General features: G+C 33.6%; 2 protein-coding genes across 4 annotated transcripts; one reads left to right on the top strand and one right to left on the bottom strand.

The window, feature by feature from the left end:
- Nucleotides 1-684: 684 nt before the first annotated feature.
- On the bottom strand, nucleotides 685-23017 carry LOC130645281 (uncharacterized). Of its 3 annotated transcripts, none has more exons than XM_057451218.1 (17): nucleotides 22925-23017; nucleotides 11250-11377; nucleotides 10728-10784; nucleotides 10627-10654; nucleotides 9912-9966; nucleotides 9473-9621; nucleotides 9289-9344; nucleotides 8993-9059; nucleotides 8843-8890; nucleotides 8558-8663; nucleotides 7976-8113; nucleotides 7458-7564; nucleotides 7200-7291; nucleotides 7013-7039; nucleotides 5501-5574; nucleotides 4397-4555; nucleotides 685-1982 (listed from the first exon to the last, which is right to left on the bottom strand). In XM_057451218.1, exons 2-17 carry the CDS (start codon nucleotides 11352-11354, stop codon nucleotides 1778-1780), a joined length of 1473 nt encoding a protein of 490 aa, XP_057307201.1. In that variant the 5' UTR covers nucleotides 11355-11377; nucleotides 22925-23017; the 3' UTR covers nucleotides 685-1777. The 3 variants fall into 3 exon arrangements, with proteins under 3 accessions (XP_057307201.1, XP_057307203.1, XP_057307204.1); XM_057451220.1 differs by having other exon boundaries at nucleotides 11250-11373; nucleotides 22921-22999; XM_057451221.1 differs by lacking the exon at nucleotides 8843-8890.
- LOC130646046 (tigger transposable element-derived protein 4-like) lies at nucleotides 18164-20036 on the top strand. Its single transcript, XM_057452181.1, has 4 exons — nucleotides 18164-18509; nucleotides 18582-18872; nucleotides 19373-19411; nucleotides 19939-20036. Exons 1-4 carry the CDS (start codon nucleotides 18164-18166, stop codon nucleotides 20034-20036), a joined length of 774 nt encoding a protein of 257 aa, XP_057308164.1.
- Nucleotides 23018-24344: the final 1327 nt, after the last annotated feature.

Consider the following 24344-nt stretch of genomic DNA (forward strand, 5'->3'; position numbering starts at 1 on the left):
CGCTGGGACAATGTAAATCCGGAAAAAACCTTAGACGAGTGATTTTATTGAACAGACAAATGAGCATACTCATCCTCCGTCGTAAACCAGTTACAAAGTGGCAAGAAGATGACCTTCTGAAGTATTGTGAAGACACACACATTGGTAGATTCTAGCACAATGCACCTTGCCGACCACCTATGTGTCAGTTCTGAATGTTAATCAAATTTTGGCCGACATACTATTTGGTATAGGAAATCATAACAACATACAAAGTTTACCAACAATTTGGTCAACATTTATTCAAAAATGTTGGCCTGATTTGCAGCCGCTCTTAGCCAGAGAAAAAATAGAAAAGAGCCTTGCTTCCATATCGACAATGACCCATAATACTTTTAGAAATCTGTAAACACGCTGAATTTATTGCGTAGACCTTGAAACGATTATCGCGAAAACGTATCAGATAATAAGACTTTGATGGGGGTTAAGGATAACCGCGTGGGGTTGGTTAACCAAACTTTTGGAAATTAGTCCAATTTTTCCCCCAGGTGATTCTTTTTTAATTTATTTTGCCTTAATATTATAACTGTAATGCAATGGCATCACCGATTTCATAAAAAAACATTGGCGTCAATATAGTTAATCTACGTCGTGACGTAACGTAAAAACAAGACGTATGATATACGCATACAACCTCGCGAATAAAGTTTACAAAAAGCTGTCTCAAATTGGGATTTTTGTTACGAAGTTAGACACGACATATTTTACTATTCAGATACGCAATAATATTTGTTACACACTTATTTTTCAAAATTGATTTGTGAGACCTTCCTGAACGGAAAATTCCTCGAACTTTTAATTTTCGATGGGTCCGTCTTGGGTGAACCGACTGACAGGAAGAAGAAAGACCACAAACCCACAAACCCCAAAATTTGCGAAATTCATTAATTCAGTTAATTCTGCCTACATTCACTTTTAAAAAGTTTGGTGGAAACACCTTTATTTACTAGTTAGTTAAACAAGTGTTTTGAACACTTGTCTTATCTTTTTAAAAAAAAAAAAAGAAAAAAAAAGTAAAAATAGTTACCAAGATGAGATTCGAACACACGACGACTCCCGTGTCGGTGCTCAGAGAGGCAAAAATTTCCATTCTTGTAGGACACATTTGCGTTTTATTACAAGCTCACGAGCTTGTAATAACTTAATTGTCGTTTATCAATTAGGATATAGTTTCTAGCTTATTTTTAAAGAATAAAAATTATTTTATATATTGTATATATAATTATCGTATATAATTATTGTATACTTTGTACAGCTGAGAATAGCATATAACAAAATTCATTTCTCAGTTGGTATAATTTGAAACTCAAGTCTAGTTCCAATCCATATTCTATAAGAACTGTTCTGAAACTAAAATAATTTGGAAAGATAAAAAATTAAGATATTAAAATAAAAAATAAAAAACATAAACTAAACAAATAAAAATAAAATAATTAAAAGAAAGGTAATCGGGGTAGCCATAGGTAATAATATTCATGTTTAAATATAAATGCAAACTCGATGTAAACGCCTAAACTTAAGAGGTGATACAACGTTTAGAATGTAACTGGTTCTTAGGACTTAAAAAAGCAGCTAACTGGTGTAGACCAGACTTGTACTGTTAATCTTACCCAAGTGTGGCACTGGTTGCTAGCTCAGCCAAAAATAACTATATGTTAACAGTATATTCCAGTTTATAACGATTTCACTATCTGAATGCAAGTTCATATAAAATCAAGAACTGTAGAGTCTAAGATAATTAATCGCCTGGATGAATTTTAACTGGAATCGTTTTTTCCCCAACACATTGCAACAAAAAAGCAGCACTGATGCAGAAGACAGACATGAAGAGAAAACTGAAGTACTGGTTGAATGGATAGCCCAATGCAATTTCATTTTCTGGATCTTTTATGTTCGTTAGCGACCATGAAAACATTTTACCGAACATAATCGGTGTGGCTGACCTTTAAAATAATATAAACAAAATTAAGTCCTAAATTGGTAAAAAAAACAAACTTGGAAACTGATATAATCAGTAAAATATGTAGCCATACTCATTTTTACAATGTACACATTAAATAAATTTTCATTTTAAAATATAAATATAGGTAGTGATCAAGAAAAGAGCTTGTTTAATAAATTGCACATATGTCACTTTTTGAAAGCTTTCCTAAGTAATATGCAGATGACAAAGAAATATAAGTATTATTACTATTATTTTTATTTCAAAGTGTTAAAGTATTCTTTTTTTAAGAGTCTAACCAAGATTTTTCAAAAAACTATCGATAAAAAGTCAATTCACAAATCTACAGTAAACCTTATACCATAATTTTAAGGCAATAACTCTGTGTAATTCATTTTACTATTTTTATGTAAAACATATACAATATTAAACGCGAAAATTATTAGAAGCTATATGCGCTTATAAATATATGATGTGTTATATTAATCAAAAGGTCTTTCACTACTTGACAAAATAAACAGGTTCTGCTGAATTAAAGGAGAGAAGACTAACATAGGAAGATGGGGTTACAAAATCGTAACTTTGAGAAACACGATCACTTTCTTCATCTAACATGCATTCTTCGTATTGATCATCGTCACAGTAATTCATTCATGCAAAATATTTTTTGTTTTGCTCTTTTGGTGCTCATTTTAAAAAAAAACTGATAACCTTTGGAACATACTAACTCTAAGTGAAAGGAATCTCACTTTTCTAGTGAAAGGAATCTCACTTTTCTAGTGAAAGGAATCTCACTTTTCTCGACTTTGCAAGTCCATTTTAAACAAAAAGAATTTGAAAATAGTTAAAATTATCCAATTTAGTGACTATATTGCTCCATATTTGCTCATTTCTTATATGCTTTGCTTACAATCTGGAACATTAAGTCATATGAAACAACTTTGAACAGCGCTTTCTGCCATATTTTTTTAATAATAAATGTTTTATAAAATAATTTATTATGTGTTGTGCTAGGTTATTAACACCAAGCCAAGCAAAAGTGGCAGTTTAAAATGACTATTTTGCTCCAAATGTGCTCGTTTTTTATAAAACAAGGTAATTATTTTTTAATTCAAGCTATGTGTAACCGCAGAAATCATTTTTGTATCTGTAAAAAACGAATTTTTGTAAGATACCATTCTATTACAGTTAGTCGCTAAATTTATTGCTAGGGACTATTAGCTCCAAACTTTCTCTTTTTTTCATATATATTTTTGTAATCGAAAGCAGTAATACCTAATAAACCTATATCAATAAAAAATATTTAGAAAAATTGGGATTATAATGGAAAAACATGTAAAGATTTTATACCTCAAATCTTTTGAAAGACTTTTTTGCTCCAGTCTTGCTCCGGAAAAGAATGACTTAATACTCCGAAACAAAACATTGTTTTAAAAAGGAAAAAAGAAGGACATAATTTCAATCTTTTTCTAATTATGTCCATATTTTGACAAAGTTGTACGCTACAAGTTATATTTCTCAAGCCACGTCAAACTTAGTTATCCAAAATCTTGCTTTTTTTGCCACGCAAAAAAAAAAACGTGTCCCTGTACGGTTTGTGAGCAATTAATACCAGCGTCTTTAAATGACGTCACAAAATGATCCGTCTCTGTTAAAATAATATATTTGGACAAATTTTGTGTAGAGCTTCAAACGCTGACGTCGTCAACTACCCTAATTTTCGAATCAGGAGGGTTAGTTCCGATTTGGAGATATTGATTAAATTTAGTTTTAGGTAGTTCACTCAAGGTGATATTGCGTCAATTATTTACAGCCGTTCCGAGGTTATTTAGCCTCAGAAGGCGCAATGTCATGACTTTAGTAGGTCATTGTTTTTTGGCGTAATTGTAAAAATGTCATACCGTTTGAAAAAGTCACAAACACACGGACTGTTGTATGACTCTCTAATCGAGGAAATGAATCAGACCATGTACTTTTACCCAACTTGCAAATATATCGTTTAAATGACATCATGAAGCCGCCCGCACAGAAACGGGTGAGTTGGCTGGGATTTTACCATTTTTTTCTTAAAGTTCCCTTATATTTTTTAATTTCTGTCCGTTCCCAAATCATTTGGTCCCAGTGTTAAAAGTGCAATGCAAAGCCGTCAGTTATCTTTTATAAGGTATTGACTTCAAATTGACGTATTAACGCGAGGTTTACTTGTTGGTTAAAAAATCAGGCATACTTTTGTCGCTTAGTTTTAAGAAAAAGGCAATTATCATTATCAATTTTAATTTAAACACAGTCCTGCATTTGTCAGCCTGCCTAATGTTGATGCCTAAATATGAATACTAAACAAAACACTTTTAAATGTTACAGCTACATACTTACAAGTAACTAAATATATATACATATTCTTCAATGCATATTTACCTTGCCAAGTTTCCCATTGCTGTGCTCAAACCATTGGCTGCTCCAATTACATCTGGTGTTACTGATTCGTTGATCATTACACTAGCAGCCATAAAGCATGCTCCTACAGCAATGCGTGTTACGAAATTGCCAGCACAAAGTAAAACTAATCGAGCGGTACTAAAAAACAGATCGTTATTTTCAATATCAAAAACACAAAAGGGATTATTTTTTATCTATTTTTTACCTTTACATAGACCTAGAATTATATCAAAACAGGGACATAGGTTGGTAAGCTCTCTAATATTCTCCATTGCAGCTATTCTTTGGTCCAGTTGAATGCCTGCTCTGGTAGTTACTTAGAAATGGAGAGTGGGAAATAATATTTTTTACAAGACTACATTAATCAAAAACTAAGACCGGAATAATGATATCGTCTTATTGTGCATGTATTTTTGAGGTGTGCAACATAAGTTGCTAGACATAATTTGTACAAATAAAGCTCACTGAGCATCTATTGAAATTCTTATCAAATCTGAAACCGAGCAAAAGCCACTAAAACCAGCAAAAATCACTAAAAACCAGCAGAAACCAACTGTAAACAAAGAGAAACCACTAAAAACCAGCAGAAACCACCTGTAGACAAAAACAAAACAAAACAATGCATTCACTATGCAGTAATGTTGGAAATTAGGAAAACGTGAGCTCTTTTATGACCGCGTTTGATCTGTTATGGAATGGAAATCAATCTTGGTTAACTGTGGTTGTAATACTTAAGTTAAAAGAATATATTCGATAAGCTGAGTCGTTTTAAATTTATCTGCAAAAGTTTAGTTTTCATGCACGTAATTGCACGATTTTATCGTTATCTTGCGGAAAAATATTCGTGAAAGGAAAAAACAAATTCATTTATGATGAACCTTTCAGAGTTATTCATGTGATAGGAAGACGTCACGATTGCTGGGACGCGACGTTTTCCGCAGTCATCAGTAATTTTACCAAAAATTCCTTTGTGTTTATAAAATTTTTCCCCCCGGGCCAATTTTGTAATTTTCTACATAAGCGGGAGCCAGCTTGAGCTGAGAGATCCCGGCATAGACAGGACGCAATTAAATTTCCACATACCTGTTGGACACAACTGACAAGGTTGGATAAAGTGGGTATAAGATTGCTTGCATAAGTAAATTTATAATGAAAACCTGTAAAAAAAAATTGTAAAATAAAAAATTAGTATTTTAATAAAAATCTGCACATTATCTAACCTCATTTCTCATTAAATATTTTGAAGATAAATAGCTGGGTTTCCTGCTTCTGAACGTCAGGTTGAACATTCAAGTGCAAGTAAGCCGTTCTGCACATCCAGAGTGCTTAGCACAGGTATACTATACTTGTATATCTGAAAAGAACTACATAAAAATTAAAAATTGAAATAAAAATACCGCGGCAAGAGCCATAACCTACATAAAAATTAAACAAAAAAAGGCCAATTTTAAAATAAATCGTTCTGCCGTGACTCCGTTTAGAGTAAACAGCCAACCAACATTTATTTGTGACATAAATTATCGTGATTTTTTAAAATAAATGTTACTCTCAACCATGTTTAAAGTACAGTCAAAAACCTAACAATTTCAAACTTCTGTTTCACTCAACTGATTACTTTCACTTTTTGAACTAAACTACCGCATGTCTCATTCACTCGTAACCAAAAGTCCGCTTTTTTAAAAAATCAACCAGTTGCAAAAATACAGAATAACGGTTCTAAAGATATAGATATCATAATTCGTAACATCCACCTCGTGATATTATACTCAAAGTCAGCACTCAAATGTTTCAGTCCGGGATATAATATACTGATTTATGAACTGAAATATAAACTCTCCCGTGAACACTTTTTATTTTATTCAGAGACATGTCTCGTCGCGGGTTAAGATTTCATCGCGCCTGCATTTAAACTTGGTCTAGTAAACTTTTTCCTATTTTTGCGAAAATTTCGTTGTAATTTGACACAAAAAGGCTAATTTTGCAGAACTCAATTTTGCGAACCGGTTTCACAACTGACTAAAGTGTGTTTCGAAGTTTAAACGTATTATAGAATACTGGAAATACTAAATAGCTAGCAAATTATACTAGTTTTACCAATACTCCAATCGTTTTAGCTGAAGTATTACGCTCGTTGCTAGGGAGAGGGGTATCACCTTTCGCTAACTAGCTTCTTTAGCTTTTCCAACTGCTTAAAACAATAAAATATATTCTTAAATAGAATTCAAAATAATTATTATTGATAATAGATAATATGATAATCTAATAATTATTATCTTAATAGAAAATATAGATAAAAGATTTCCATGAAGGGAGCTGGAAAACAGAAGAAATTATTCATATTGATTGCACAAATATTGATGGTTTTTAAACTCCCAGGAGAATTTTCGTATTTAACCGATGTAATAGTTATCATATATTATCATACATTATAACGCTTGCTTTGAAAAAATTCGGTAATGTCAATGAATCGCTATTATTGAACATAAATATAGATAACACCGCGTATTAAACAACAGTACACATGTTGCCGATAATTTTCAAAAAACCAAACCACAGGTAATTGTGTAAAGAAAAGCGTCATGTCTGCTAAATTACCTTTTGTATGCCAAACCAATCTGCAATCTAGAAACAATGACAAATTTGACAAAGTAACTTAATGCGAAAACTGCAAGTTTATGTTAAGTCTATGTTGACGTTTTTACATATTTTCCGATATCTTTATAGACACAATTAAGTCGCGTTCCGCTATGTGCGGTATTCAACAAAAAAGATGTCTCCTTACCCTTACAAGAACAATTGGTTGTACAAACATCAGAAGAACAGCTGGAATCATAAAGGTTTGAGCAACGTCAGCTGTATCCATATTTAAGCCATCTAAAGTAACAGTGTATATTTTTTTGAAGTTTATGGCAGGACAATGAGTTTTACAGAAGTAATTTTTAACATTTAAACACATTATGTAGAATGATTTGTGCAACCAATTAAAAGCTGGCATTTCAAATCCAATGAAGTAAAGCTGTTATAAAGAATATTTGCATACTTAACGATGTTGTTGTTGCTGCCCAAACTGGATAGAGCTCATTAAATCCAATTGCCACAATTTGAAATAATGTAAACATTAAACAGGAAATCATGCACTTTTTATTTCTAAAAAACAATCATAAAATGTAATCTTCTTAATGTTAGCTACTTCTTGTCCCTCACCCACCCATCACCCAACCCTCACTCCTTCCCGCTCTTCAGTGAGGAAAGGAGTGAGGGATGGGTGCTTAGTCACCTAATAATTTTTTAACAACGACGCTTTTTGCAAAGATAACAATATTGTTTCTTCACCCTTCAAAACCAATCCGTGGTATTGATTATATAACTTCGATGCGTTAAATTTAAAGATGTTTGACGTCAGAAAGTACTTGCACGAGGCAAAAGGGTTTAGAAATCTTGTTAAAACGTTTCCAAATTATTTGTCCTGAACATTTTAAGTGAAATGGTTTCAGAAATAATGATAAACGAAGTAAAAAACGTAAAGCAACAAAACACCGATAATGATAAATCTCAAACCTGATCAAAGCGACAATAATGTAGTCCTTCTTTCTTGTTACTTTTAAGTCCACAGATATGTTTTCATTGTTGTCCGATATCGAGCCGTATGTTGTGATCAATGGTTTCTTTGCCTCGCATTTTTGTTCCGCAGCCACCCTAAACATTATTATATAATTTTGGTTTATACAGCAGGCGTAAGAAAAGTTGTCGTTGTCCCCAGGTCCTGAAAGTAAGAGCCAATAATTCGTTTGTTATATTTTTTGCATTGTTCATTAAATAGCATTCTACTTAAGTATTTTCACTAACAAATATTCCCTCAGTAATTCTGGATTAATAATATTTAAATTCACAAATACACCACTTCCAAGGTTCTTTTACAAAACTTTTTGCTCATGTGGCAAGTTGTTGCACATATGTCGCCTGAAAAAAATTCTTTTGAGTCAGTGCCTGGAAAAAATTGCTGGTCTATGCCAAGGGAATCTTTTGCCGCTTGTCCCAGTGTAAAGGCAGTAGGAATTCGAACACCATTCAAAGTCAAACATGCATCCGTTATTCTAAATAAGATATAATGGAAATTTATGATCGCAGATTTTGTTCTACCTTTCGTCAGGTTGCATCACAAAATACGACACTAATGAGGTGATCACAAAACCAATACATAACACTAAATTTGGTAGGAGAATAGTGTTTCTTTCAAAGAGCGAATCTAAAGGAAGAGCAGTTCTATAACTTGATGTCGAACCTTCTTACTGTAAATACAAAAAAAATACTGAAGTTTTGTTAAAAATGGAATCGAATAGCCACATACGAACAATCAATTCAAACAATTCGCTTATGTTCTATTTCTGCGAACATTTTTAATCAGAGACACGTATAGCCACTGACCCTTGCTAAAAAGACCAGGATATGAGTTTGCTGGGAATGCTAAGTAACCTAAGAAAAAATTTACGTAAATATTAGATGTTGAAGGAAACAATACTTAATGAATATAAGAAAACAAAGGTAAGTTGTGCTTTTTAAAAACACTTCTCTTACCTCCGATACTTGGTCCTAACAGAAGTCCTACGGTATATGATGAGAGTACAACAGCCATTGCAGCAGGCTAAACAGACAATTGCACGACTATTTACTTACTTCATGTTTGGTAAGGTGAAAAGAACATACCTCCCTTTGCCTTTACAAACCAAAATGCAGAGAAATTAATATTCTGCAATATTTCTTTCCAGTACTTTAAGTAAATATTCTCGGTTATAATAGGCATCATGTTTGTTTGCATAAATCGATCAAACGAAATAATGCGCGGTTCTCTTTTAATACCCAGAAGCGATTACCTGATTAGTGCTGTCACAAACATCTAGCAACATAACTTTTGCAGTCACCAGCACTCCTAAAAACAGAAATCGCCTTATTGTTAGTTATTTCAAACTCATGTGTGCCTTCCTACCTGATGATTATCATAATAAATAATGTTAAAAATCTTACTAATAACATATGAAAATATATCTGAACACTTACCAAATGCTCCTTGCAGAAACCTCGCAAACATTGTCCAATAGAAATTTCGACTAAATCCGAATAGCAATGTTGTAGCTGCAGCTCCAGTGCAAGAACATATTAAAGCTACTTTCTTTCCTTTTTTGTCTCCAAAGTACCCCCAAAAATAACTAAAGTTAAATAGTAAAACGTAAATCATCTCATTATTTAACGTTATATAATGCATAGTAAAACAACATGAGTCCATGCTTTTTTCATATCTAAACAAATTAAAATTTGCACTTTTTAAGATTGGAACTTTTGCCTTATATTCTTTATGCCACTAAATAAATGGCGAAACTATAAATGTACTTCAGTTGCAATGTTGTCCTAAAATTTAGTTTTAATAGGTGGTTTTAATTTAATCCAACGCGGCCATAAGTGGTGTCAATAAAGGGAGAACATAATAATGACACCATACTTGAATATAGTTTGACTAACGAACATCGATGAAGCAATATACCCAGCATATGTGCCTAAGAATAACGTTGTTTAAAATTAAAATTCCTTACACTAGATTGAGCAAAAACTTTTGAAACGTTCAGACTACAAGATAATACATTCTTTTAAAAGGGCCAAGTTTATAACAACGTGAGGAACGGGAAGTGTGAAGTGTGAAGTGTGTAGTATAAAGTGTAAGTTGTGTAGTATCAAGGGTAAAGTGTTAAGTGTGTACTATCAAGTGTGTAGTACCAAGTGTAAAGTTGTAGTATGAGTAGTAAAGTATAAAGTGTTACGTTTAAAATGTGGAGCATGAAGTATAAATTGTGTAGTGTAAAGTGTAAAGCGTAATATGTGTAGTATGAAGGTGTAATATAAAGGGTGTAGTGTGAAGTGTGTAGTGTAAAGTATGTAGTGTAAAGTGTAGAGTGTGTGATGTTTAAATAAAGTGTAAAGTGTAGAGTGTAAAGTGTAAAGTGTAAAGTGTTAAGTGTAAAGCGTAAAATGTGTAGTAGGAAGCGTGTAGTATGAAGTGTGTAGTGTAAAGGTGTAAAATATAAAATATCGCAAATTGCTATATATTAAAAGCGTTGCTGAAACTAAAATTTGCATTGCTACGGCTATATCCTTAAATATTGTTTTTCCTCATTAGATAAAGCGTAGTGAGAATAGAGCTTAATTGAAAACAGACCTACCAGTGTTTACTTCGGACACGCCAAATGACTAAATAAAAAAGTTAATAACGTATATAATAACTGAATAAAATATTTATCGCCTAAAATCAATTTTTCCTTACTTTGACAAGTTCTGGCAGGTACGCGAATACCATAGTTGTCGTCATCGCATTAAAAAGCTAAAAAAAATTGACGTTTCAACTTAATTCCCTTAACATTGCTTCTTTAAATAGCAAATAAAAATTAAAATATTGATAGACAATCAGTATGATTAAGACTAAAAACTACAAGGCTGCTTCATTTTATTGGGTGTAATCATTCTTTATATTCCGGGCACGTGATTAATGCAATTTTTAGATTATTTTGGATTTTAACCCCAAAAATCAAGAAAACTTAGATTTTTGAGCAATTTTATATAATATTATATAATTTTTTTTGGACTGTCCAAAAATTTCTACGAAATTTAAAATTTGTTTTACCACAAAAGTATTTACAAAGCAGACGGTCGTATTTTGGACAAATCTCAAGTTTCTGAGCCGAAAATATAATGATATCACTGTATAACTGTTAAGCTTCTAAGCTTTGTGGTTTTTATTTTGAATTAGGGTAACGAAGGAAGTACCCCCTTTACTGTATTTACTTACTAGAGTTACAAAGATTACCAATGAAATCCCCAGTGGTAGAGGTGTAACTCCTGGAGGATAAAAAAATTTCTGAACATATTCTTTGATTCTTCTTCCTGATGTCATGTCTGTTGACCAAATTGTTCTACCTAAAATGTAACAGAAAAAAGCACATAGTACACCATACTCTTGGCATTAAGAGCATGCACTGGTTGTCTCCCATCGGTTACACGACGTTTATTCAGCGTTTATTAACGTTGATTTAACGTTGATTCTGATGCGACCGACGTAAATCGAACGTCTTTTTAACGTTGGTTCGCAACGTAGAACGTTGGTTCGCAACGTAGATGCGACCGACGTTAATCCAACGTCTTTTCAACGTTGCTCCCGGAATTGAATTCAACGGTTGCATTATTAACATCTTATAAGGTTGCTTTCTCTTCATTGTTTTAACCTGAATTAATATGAACGTTGATACAACGTCGAATGCAAGACGTTGCTTTACGACCATAAAACATGTCTATTTAAGATCGCATCAGCAAAGAAAGTTCCACCGACGTCTTATGGAAGTTTACACAAAATCTTTGTAAGTTTGTTTATTTATTTTAATTCATTTCATCTAGTGTTACAAGTTATATTTCTAACACGTTTTAGAAGTGGTATTTCAAAACTGTTTAACAAGATAACAAAGCGTCCTCCATGTTATTGTTAAAAATTTTATACACTAGCATATACTACTGACTATGACTATCCCATTTTTCACGCACTAAAGCTACCTTATTAACTAATTGACTTAATTATTATATGTGTAATTTGTCACCATTTTTTTATATATATATATATTCACTCTTTTTATTGTAGTTTTTTTAATAAAAATATTACGATTTGTGTTTGCAACCTTCGTACACTTATGAAATGAAACATACACAAACATTCAATTGTTTGGTTTTTCAACAGAGTGGACCAAGGTTATTTTTTCGTTAAAAGACCAGTTATTTGTCTTCTGTGAGTTTCCTGGTTTACAAAGGTGTTTGATTAGATAGCATTATTGCATATTATTAATCTTGTAACAATTATATTCATTTGAATTTAATACCGTAATACTGCACTACTGCAAATACCTCCTTTGTTTACGAAAAAAAGAAATATAATATTTGTCAGGGGGGTTGCATCTTCGTATTTCGAACGAAACAATTAATATTTTTTCTTTTAAATTATTAACCGTATCACCCTGTTTTGTAAACTTATTATCCTAGCTTACGCAATTTTTATTGCGTGGCGAAGAATTAGAATAGCAAAAAAGTTTATCTTGACATGTTAATATTTAGTGACCCTGTTTCTCTTAGCGATCTGATTTTACTAAAAGTGCGGATGTTTCTCTAAGGAAGTATGGCCTGAAATATATCATTGCTTTTTTTATGGTAATTTGACAAATTTCTCCGGGTTAAAATACTTAACAATTGACGCATCGTTTTAATCTTGTGTTTCTTTATTAAAAAAACTTTATTAAGTTTCATTATGGATGCATAGAGGACCATTGTTTTATTTACAATGTTTTCACTGGAGAAGTTGTTTGTTTTGCTGATGATTATGCTAAAAAATTGTACACAGTTCAAACGATATTATTTTTATTCGGGATAGTCAGGTAAAGAAACGTCGGGATCATGCTGAGAAAAGAAAAGAACGTGAACATTATTGAATAATTTGACGAAATCTCCGAATCTGTTACTTAAGCGTTCAAAAAATAAGAAGACGTTGAGACATGTCTAACGTTGAGAAGACGTTGATGTCTAACGTTGAGAAGACGTTGATGTCTAACGTTGAGAAGACGTTGATGTCTAACGTTGAGAAGACGTTGATGTTTGACATTGAATAGACTTATAAAAAAGACGTCAAAAACATTTATTTTCAACGTAAAATCAGCAATTTAACGTTCATTCAAGGATGAAATGCCCACTGGGCATATGCTGCAATCAATTTTAATGCAATCAATTCTCGTTTTAGAAACAATGCAGTGAGAAAATCACATCAATGTACTTTGGGTGGTACGTTTTGTTACTTCCATCTTCAGTTTAAAAACATATATAAAAACTCTCAAGAGCATCAATGAAGTGTATACTAACACTATATGTCACAAACCACAAATATATGTCAAAACACAATATGTCACAAAAAAACCAAGTATTGGCAGTATATGTCACAATGTCAAACAACCTTCACCTTGGTATAGGCAAATCAAAATTTTAAGGTCAGTGGGTATGCTCTAATTATGGATAAATATTGAAGTATGGGCACAATAAGTTGTGTCGGAGCGATTTTTGTTTTCTAATTAGAAGCTCTTTTAATCCTTATCATACAATAAGACATTATTTCTACTTCCCACAAAATTGATAAGAAACTGACGCAAAAGACTTACATGTTACAATTTCTGTTTGAGTAGGAAAATACATAGTTCAATAAAAAAACTAAAAATTTAACAAGTCATTTGGGCATAAAACACAACAATACTTCCTAGTATACAGTTTAAAATTTTATATAGAGTGGGTGGCTTATTATGGTTAATTTGATTTCATTCCTTTGGCCATTTTGTCATTTTAATGACATACCACCCCAAAGATAAAGCTCTCGAAAGCAGAACCACACGATCCCAGCGCACATTGTTGCATTCTCTAGATCTATTGCTGTCTACGCTCAAAGTCTCTCTGAAACCTAATGAGATCCCTGTTACCGTCTTCTGTTTAATTTTATAAACTCATAAGAGTCCTATCAGATTTTCGGACAACCAATTTCTACATCCGCTAAATATATCTGGAGAGATTCCTTTCTATTCGTAAGAGGAAGGTCACTGTCAGTACGTTTGTCTAAGGTACCGTGTTCGTGGTTGTGATCCAACTATTAGTAATTGTGTTTCGAAGCGTTTAAATTTATGTTTTCAGGACGTTTTGCATCTGAAATTCATCGGGTTTCAATTTCTAGGTCAATGAAATTCTCTTCGCCCTTGTCGAAATAATTTTATTTCTGACATTTGTCGTTATCTCATCTGTTGACATTGAATTGTTGCAAGGTTCATCAATTTCCAATTCTGGTTTAAAAATGTTCTTATAATGTTCTCTATTTCTTTCTGGGCAATATTCAACAGTTATTGTCGGAATGTTGTTTGCAGCATTTTCTTACAATACAATGAAGTGATCCTAATCTGCACCCCGTGGTAAAAATAACATGAATTCAAACGACAAAATAGTCACTAACAGCTTGTGACGTTCAATAGTCTTCATACATAGTATTTATACGCATTTTATTTAAATCGTGATTGTAGCTTTCATAACGCATAAAGAATCAAATATGTTTGCGAGATCCTCTCAGGTATTGAATGGTGATAGTTCGAATTCAAAAAATTCGCATACTGATACCAAATTTTTTTTATCTTATGACAACTTAATGCTCCTACCGACAACTGTAGCATTTTTGCATGTTACGCTCTACTTTACCACTTTTTTCCGCGGTACATTTAATGAATATTTCAAGAGTACATTTCTCCAATTTTAAATACTCGTAAAAGATATTTTTTTACGGATCTGTTTACTATTATTATAGCGCATTTACTTCATTAGTTAAAAGCAGATTTTTCTATGAGGTCGCGCCGCAAGTCATATCTTTGGTCTGGTAATGGCGTTCTTTTCCGCGCTATCAGGATCACTTTCGAGGTTTCGACAAGCTACGGAATTCGACTTACGATCATATTTCATATCGAATCGACTTCTTCAAGTTCTACCTTGCAATTATTATGCATTATTGACTGGTAGACTGGAAAATTTTTCACTAAGTTTATCTCCTTTTTGTAACAAGTCATAACGAATTTGATCACTCAAGGTGCGTGATAACTTTTGGATTTTCCTTGGCTTTAAGGGTGATGATCCTGGCTATTCACAACTGTTACCCGTCTTTGCAAACATCCCTTGTGCTCCTCTTAAATTCCACTGTGTTTTCACATTGTAAGATTGTTGGGGGACCATGTTCTCGGTACAGATGCTGTGGTTTATCAGCAACTAGTCGCTATTTTTTGTATTGGTCTCATCCACACGAAGCGACTAAACACATGCCCACTGTCAAAATGTTAATGGTAAACTTCTTCACATTATTTCACACCTTCGTCTTTCATATTCTCTAAGTCTATTGGATGCAGTTCTATTATTTGTTCAGCAGTCGTAAGTTGAAAGATATCCTTGTTGTTAAAACGACCGCGAGTTTCCTAAATAGAACGCAAATCATGCAAACACACAATCTTTTTCTGTGAGTTGGCCTTTAATACTACAAAATACAATTTGCCGAACACTATTTTAGCAAATTTGTTTTAAATCTATTGTTACCGCAATAGAATTGCCGTTTAGGACACATGTCTGGGTATGTCTTTCTGAGCACCCCAAGAGTTGGTTCTTCATCTTTTGATCAGTCTTCCGATCTCTTTGGTTGTTTTGTTTTGTTCATTACTTTAATAATAACGTTTTGCTCAGTCGTGCGTATTGACCCACTAGCACCAACAAACAAATCCGTTCCGTTACTCCTCCATGGGTAATTTTTATGCAAAACTGATTTCTCCAACTTGGATGTTTTGTTTAAAGGACGGTATATCTTCCTAAAATCTTTCGAAGAAGAATGTCATACTCTGTGATAGCACTAATAGTGTGTTTGCGAGAGGCACCACTGACATTGTAAATTATTAAAACGACAAAAACATTTTTAACTTTTTTTTTTTGACCACACACAGGTTATAGAGCAAAAAATATTGTATGAATTATTGATTAAATATTATTTTTTATAGTAGATGTGTGGTAATATATAATAAAATACCCGTGTATGTCTGTCTGCCTGTCACGCAAAATGGTAGCTTAGCTGCGCACGTAGCGAGACGCACGCAATGCGGTATAAAAAGGACGGGCGTACCCGTGGATTTTTCCACGGGTTAACGACTTTATAATATAATACCCGTGTACGTCTGTCTGTCTGTCCCGCAAAATGGTAGCTTAGCTGCGCACGTAGAGAGATGCACGCAATGCGGTATAAAAAGGACGGGCGTACCTGTGGATTTTTCCACGGGTTAACGACTAGTACTTTCCTATTGACGCAATTACACTCAGGATACGCCCAATTTACCTTAGTTCTCGGAACCTTAATCACGTATAGGTGTTGTCACAGGAACATTGACGTCACTGCAGTTACATAATTAGCGACTAACTACCCAGATTCAAGATAATGTAACGTGACTGAGATTCTATCATTTGTGATATATAGTGGCGTTGTTTGAATCTTGTAACAAAAAACTACAAAAACAAAACTCATTTTGTGTTTTGTTATTGTCTTTTTTATTATTGTGACATGTAGTGGTGGATTTGTGACAAACGTGTTGATACATGTACAACAACAATTTGAATAAAAGTCTCTTTTTGTTTGGCGTGTAATATGGCACAGCACCAGCAGCAGCGATGAATTCTTTGATCTTGGGCGCAAATTCTAATTTTATCTAATTTAATTAATTTTAATAAATGTGTTTTATTTCATACTTAGAGAGGATAGTCATAGTTAAGAGTTTTGAAAAAATAAATACATTATCCAAACCACGAAAAATATAAAATAGAATAAAAACAATAAAAGTTAATTAATTACGCTATTCTTAATATGAAATTCCGACCTGATGTTCTAGCGATAACAGTATGCTTCCTGGACGATCTGGAGTCGCATTGGATATTTTAAGGGCGGTTTGTAGGTCGTTAATGATCTATGTGTTTTTCAGAAGCTTCGTATTTATATAGGTGAATATTTATCATAACACATCCGTATTTCATTCTCAGCAGAGAATGCTTCACCCCGATCAGACCTCTGATCATGACGGGCGAGTATAATGCGTGTAAGTCATATTGAAGAAGAACTACTTTTTCATCACTAACATACTGCCAAGCAGTGAGCGGGACTCTGCTGAAAATGAAATACGGATGTGCTATGATAAATATTCACCTACAGTTGACTCTCTCTATCTCGACTACCCTCTATCTCGAACATCTCTCTATCTCGAACCAAAGTCTCGGTCCCTTGGACATTTGTGTAGGCTCTAAGCTATTTTCCTCTCTTTATCTAGAACCTCTCTATCTCGAATACCTCTCTATCTCGAACCAAAATCTCGGTCCCGTCTGACTGTTTCTCTCTCTATCTCGAACTTTTCCGGATTTAAGAACCTATTTACACTAAAAATCGAATTAAAATGTTCCATTTTCGAACGAAAATGTTTGACGTTCGAATTCTAAAGTCACTCACAAAACATTGTTTCCAGTGTTTTGAACCAGAAACCTTCTTGAGGTGAAGATGTCGGTTTTAAAAAGAAAACTCAATAACGTTTCTTTAATTCAAAAATGTCAAATAATTCGGGAAATCGAGAAAGGAATGTCAAACAAGGAGGCAGCAGAAAAATACGGGATCCCCAAAAATACAATTTCAACTTGGATGAAAAAAAAACATAAGATCCTACAAAGCTTGGAAGAACAAAAAACCGCGTCTGGTTCGAAAAAGGTTCGAGGCTATGATTATGAGCAGATAGACAAGGCTGTTTTCAAATGGTTTACTGTTCAAAGAAGCCAAAACATTCCGATCGATGGCAATTTGATAAAAGAAAAGGCACTCAGTTTTGCTAAAAACTTTGATTGTTCAAGTTTCAAGGCTTCCGATGGTTGGCTGGACAAATGGAAAAAAAGGTAAAAACATACCACCTCAAAGGAGAAAAGTGTTCTGGGGGGAAGAAGAGCAAGTTGAGATTCACTGGAATGGCCGCAGCAAGTGCTACTGGAGAAAAGTTGCCAATGTTCGTCATTGGCCAATCATAAAAACCTCGCTGCTTTAATAACATCAAACATCTCCCTTGCCAATACACATCACAAAAGAAAAGTTGGATGGATAGTGAAATATTTGAAAACTGGGTCCGGAAACTGGACCAAAAGTTTCGTGTAGACGGGAGAAAAATCGTTCTTATAATCGACAACTGTCCAGCACACCCATCGATCTCGAACTTAACAAACATTCATCTCCTTTTTTTGCCCCCTAACACAACGTCTGTGTTGCAACCGATGGACCAAGCTGTGATACTAAGTCTAAAAGCGCATTGCCGAAGGAGAGTTGTACGTTTGCTGTGCAGTGCTTTGGAGAACAACAAACCTTTGACAAAGATTTCAATTTTAAGCGGAATGAAGATACTGGCTGATTCTTGGGAGGCTGTAACTAAACAAACCATCATCAATTGTTTTAAGAAATCTGGAATCTCTTCTACAGGACAACAGGATGCTATTGCTGATTCGGATGACCCATTTTAAGATCTTCAAGAAAGTTTGGATGATTTAAGAGAGGCTGATCAATCATTGGTACCAAATGATCTCAGTGCTAATGATCTTGTGACCTTGGATGATGAGGTTATCGCAACCGCCCCTCAAATCTCTAATGAGGATATCATTGATGAATTTCGGAAATCTCAGGACGACGAAGCTGAAGACGATGGCAGTGACATGGAGGATGATTCATTTGATATAGTTGTCGAAAAACCATCAAGATCAAAAGTCGAGTGTAGTATTGATCTTTTGAAAGATCTAGCATTGTGTTGCGAAAAAGGCAATGAAATGCAAATGCTTATCTCCAAATTCGAAAAAATGTATAATGAAGACAGAGTGGCATCACTTAAACAAAAAGACATAACCGATTTCTTTAAATGAAGCTGTAAATTTATTTTATGTATTTATTTTAAAAGAAGTCTTGTGCATTGAATATTAACATTTTAACATCTCTCATTGACCTCTATCAACTCCCGATACACTGAAGGTTAAAAATACGTTTTTTACGAAAAAATCCAATTTTTGTCAATTTTTCTCTATCTCGAACTTTCTCTATCTCGAACAAATTTTCTGGTCCCTTGCGAGTTCGAGATAGAGAGAGTCAACTGTATATGTATACACACCATCCGGATAAACTATGTGGGGTTCATCACTAACATATTGCCGCACGTAGTGTAGTGGGTTCGTCTGCGGCTCCCAGTTATTGGGACCGCGGATCGAATCCCGCTCACTACTTGGCAGTATGTTAGTGATGAACAAATTAGTTCTTCTTCAATATAGCTTCGTATTTGTTTTCTAAATGTTGTTGCATTTTAAAAGGTAATATGTATAGCTAGATAGCTACAGCTATTCAACCAGTTTGGTTAAAAAAGGTGGCTTGTCATCATTTCTGGTTAGCTTATCTATTATCATGGTGACTCATCGGTAAACAGGTGATCAGGAAAAAACGATTTTAGTTCATCGGACGTAAGTAAAGAAAACACAAATGGCAAGTAACACCACTTCAACATTAGTAAAATACAGCGGGCAACTTATAACTTTATAGCTACGTGTTGTCATATGCGCAAGATGTTTTAATCTTGGGAGTTGTGTTATAGTTTTTAATAGATTTTTACATCAATTCTGAACACATTCGAAAATAAATAATTGTGATATTTCATTGAAAATTTAACCAGCTGGAACACACTATTTGTAAAGCCTTTTCTTGTTGTCTTTTCTACCACATCAGAACCTCAACGAGTCTTCTTGATTACCTTAAGGACATAACCTATTTAAATTAATTAATTAAATAAATATAATTATATTTATTTTATGATATATTAATAGGTTAAAATTTTCGGTTTAAGTCCCCACTCCGGTGCACTTTAAAGTTAATGTTGCCACCTATTTGGACAGCTATTCAACTTGTGTGGCAGACAGCTTTTTAATTCCGTTATTAATCTGAGATAGTGATATCCTTATTTAATCCTTAATTCTCATTATATATAGCTACTTTCTATCTAGTCAAATTCATTTTTTGGTGCGATGGACTAAAAACGCAAAACAACAGTTCTTTAAAACGATTATCTGGAAGGGGAGCTTGTAAACCATTGTAGTGATTTTTTGGACTTATGACAATTTTGTTATCATAATACGCGGTTTAGTTTTCTTGAGTTCATATAAAGCAAGCATTCATTTCATTGAATATGAAATAAAATTACAACTTTTTTGGTGCTAAAGTTTTTTTCGTAAAACAAGTTATACCTTTCATAAAATAACTTGTTGACTAGCCCGTGGAAGCCTTCACTAGAGCAGGGAGTCAAACAGTTATGTAGTTGTAATATGATAACTTCAACAAATCTTTTGTATATATATTTAAAAAAAGGTTTTCAGAAATTTGCTAGCCTGTTGAGTTTGTGTAGAGCTTTAAAAACTGATCAAAATCACACATAGATTGATGCATTTTCGCTGAAAAGTGCGGAAATCTGAATTATCATTGATGACTTCGTCAATCCATTTGGTTACAAACGTGTGGGTTGATGAAGCTTCAGGTAGTTTGCCCTATTTTGGTTCCAAGTGGTCTGTGCTTACTTACGCAGAAGATGCCAGTTGCTTCTGTCTGTTTCTAGGTTTTATTGGCCTTATCCTCCATGAAAACAGAGCAATTTTAAAACGTCAAGGGATTTTTTAAATGAGAGTTTTTTTGCGAGAGAATTCTACATTCACGACAAGGTCAGGGTTGTCATTTTTATTCATGTGCCTCGTTTTCAACAGTGACGTTTTCTTGCTACATGTACACGACTTTGTTCCCGTTTTCGACAAAATTTGGCACAGTAAACAAAAAATTCACGCTAAAATTGTTGCTGATATCATAACCTTTTCAAGGCTGTGGACCCTACAGTCGCGATACCATATTTTTTTTAGAATAAGGTAGTGCTAAAATTTTAGCGGTAGTTTTTCTTAAAAACCTATTAGCCATACATACAGTTGAATTCCTCTAATTCGAATCTCTATAATTCGAATATTTTTATAATTCGAACGAGTGCTCAGTCACCGTCAATTATCCTTAAGAAACTCTTACAAAAAACTTTCTTCAATTCAAATTTCTCTAATTCCAAGCTTTCCATAATTCGAACAACTTTTCAGTCCTTTCAGCACGATTCTCTCCCTAATTTAAATTTAAAGTGTCGTTTGGTGTCTACCTGACAAAAGCACTTGTGAAGCAACTCGTATTGTCGAAAGAGATCCTCTAGCCAATGTTAAGCAATAAAATATTTAACAGTTTTTCAAATAAAGTTTCTTTTTTGTGTAAACTAGAAAATAAATATTTAATGAAACTTGTATTATGTTTTTTTGAATTTAAAATTAACGTAATTTCTCTCTATAGTCCTTAGCCCGTGGAAAAATCCACGGGTTCGCCCGTCACAGCTAAGCTACCATTTTGCGTGACAGACAGACAGACGGACGGACGGATGGACGGACGGACAGACATATACGGGTATTATAACATAGATAATTCGAACAAAAATTTTTTCCCGTAGCAATTCGAATTAGGGAGAGTCAACTGTATTTTGAACCCCTCCCCCCCAAAAAATTTTTTTAAGTTCCTATTTTTTCTTCAGTAGTCTGTATTATACATATATCATTTTCATCTATGTTATTTTTCGTCATTTTGACTCAAACTAGTTGCTAAAAAAATATCACATTTGTTATTTTTGGATTAAAGATGCTGTGCACAGACGTATTCACCTGATCTTGGCCGCCAGGTGAATAAGTCTGTTTTGACAGAGACTAGCCAGTGGACCTGGCGTCAAAACATTAGGTTAAACAAAAACGTAAAAGTGTACTCTGTGTCGGAAATCCGATGGAGCGCTTACAGTGATGAGCCTTACTCTCCTGCAAACTGCGTCTTCGGCTAAAACAAACAATCACTCAGCAATTTCATTTTGCGGAATAAGTGTTTGTGAATTAGATTGTTGTTTCAAAATTAATAGCAAGCAAATAGAAACGTTTTGTTGTCCCATTGAATCACGAAACGCAAGACTATTGCCAAAGTTTATATAAGAGTGAAAGTTAACTGCATTTAAAACAACAATTATTGATTGAGAATTTCTTTGCAGCCAAACTGCATTTGGCTAATTTTATATTTTGACTAGAGGGTGCTATAAAGCTAAAGATCCATAACCGAATAAAAAACTCTTATACAAAAACGCACAGGAATAACTAAGGCTAGTTATAACTAGATAGCTGGCCTTTAGGGTGCTCCCTGGGAATCTACATGCGTAGTCAAAATATTAAAATTGGATTGTTTAAGATTGATATATGGGAATAACATATGACAATCTGTTTAACATGCAGGGAACAATAATAATAAAAATAAAAAGCTTTTAGAAAATATGAAGGTCAGAAAGTGACCTGAAAACCTCAACTTGACACCACCTCACCACTTCCAAGTCCCAGTGGCCTTTGTCAACTTAGTCCTGGACTGGGATTGTTTATGTGCAAAAATTGGCCTTCGTGAACGGTCTACAAACTACGCTCGAGCGCCAATAATACAACCCGCAAAAAACAGGGTACTGCTGGGATTCCGAAATAAAGCTGTGGCGCAACTCACACATAATAAAGTTATTAATATAGACATTTTTCTCCTCAAAAGTACTGCAAAGTACTGTTTAAAAAAATTAAATGAAAATCATGTCAAGCAAAAAAAGCATGCTGATAACAAAACTTATCTCTTTCTGTATTTATTGTGGTATTTTACGGTACTATGTCATTTTGCGACACTGTAGGTAAGAATAAGAGGTTAAAAATTATTATAAATGAATAAAAAAAGTTAAAAAATGTGAAACTTACCTCACTTGTTGAAGTTTTAAAAAAACATAGTCAAACACACGGCCTCTGTATTAATTTTTCCTTAGACAATACTTTAGAGCATGCCTACATTATCTCGCAGCATTAAAAATTATAGTTTAATTATAGTTCATTACAGGACAATAAGCGAATATAATAGGCAAGCAAACGGAGTGCGTTCAAATCACTATGAATTACATCGAGTGAATTCAAGCCTCATCTAATAATGTTTCATAAATCTTTCTTAAAAATATGGTGCCGAAAGGGAACAATCCTCAGTAAACCAAATGAGCTTAAAAAAGCAATGCACAGTTATTAGCTCAATGACGTTAGTCGTTTGTGTCAAACGCCGAAAACATGTGTTTTTTTTTTCTAGTCACGGTAATAGACCTTTCCCGAATTTCTTAATTATGTCAAACTCAATTAAAGAGGTCGATACTAAAAATCCTTCTTATCCCTCAGTTTTTTAGCAAAAGGTAGATCAAATTACGTAATTTCGCCAATATTTCTGTGTGTCTAAAGTGCCTCAATTGCGAACTGAAAGTTACGGACAAACCCTTCATATAGCCGAGCTTTCTAAGAATAGCCTCGTTTTCAAAATAATTATTTTCTTTAAATCTAAATAAAATCTAACCAAAATATTGTATACCAGAATATCCTTTTATGAGCATAGAACTATTATAAAATTTTGGATGACGTCATAATTGTCATAATTTGGGAAAGGTGTATTGGCTACGACTTTGCCACGTTAGTTTAACCTTAAGTGAGAAAGGAATAGAGTGCCCTCACCTCTTCTACTGTCCAAAACTTTAGCAAGGCGTGTAATTAGGAGGTGAAATTTTGAGAATATTCTTAACTTTCATTGCTGCTTGCGACAAAAAAAGATATATTTGAAATTTTTTTTTGTTAAATGCAGGGTTATCGCATTTCTTAGCCAGTAGTTATAATTTTATAAATTTTAAAAAGTACAGGCATATAAGAGTGTTTTAAAGATGCATTTGTTATATAAATATATATCACGTGCATGTTGGGTACCAGGCGGTCACCAAGTTGTTGCTAAGGAGATAGATGTTTCTAGGACTAAATATCTATACTATAGTATAGATCAAGCAAAATGGCGGAATTTCTCATTTCAATTGCTTCCGCCCAGAACTTGGAGGATAATAAAAACGCAGTATTTAGTAGTGTAGTTGTCTTAGTTATCAATGTTGTACATGTTCGTAAATAAATAAATAAATAAATACATTAATGTAAAAAATACAAATGTGAAGCTTATCTGGCCCAATTCTCCTTAGCTTAGTGTAAGTCAGTGTTAACGAGACATGTCCCGGTCCTAAACCATGTATGGAGAATTTGACAAAGAAAAAAGGAATACGCATATTTCATCAAAATATCAGAGGTTTATTACAAAGTTTTGAAAAAA

The sequence above is a fragment of the Hydractinia symbiolongicarpus genome, chromosome 5 (genome assembly GCF_029227915.1).
Source record: "Hydractinia symbiolongicarpus strain clone_291-10 chromosome 5, HSymV2.1, whole genome shotgun sequence".
Lineage (NCBI taxonomy): Eukaryota > Metazoa > Cnidaria > Hydrozoa > Anthoathecata > Hydractiniidae > Hydractinia > Hydractinia symbiolongicarpus.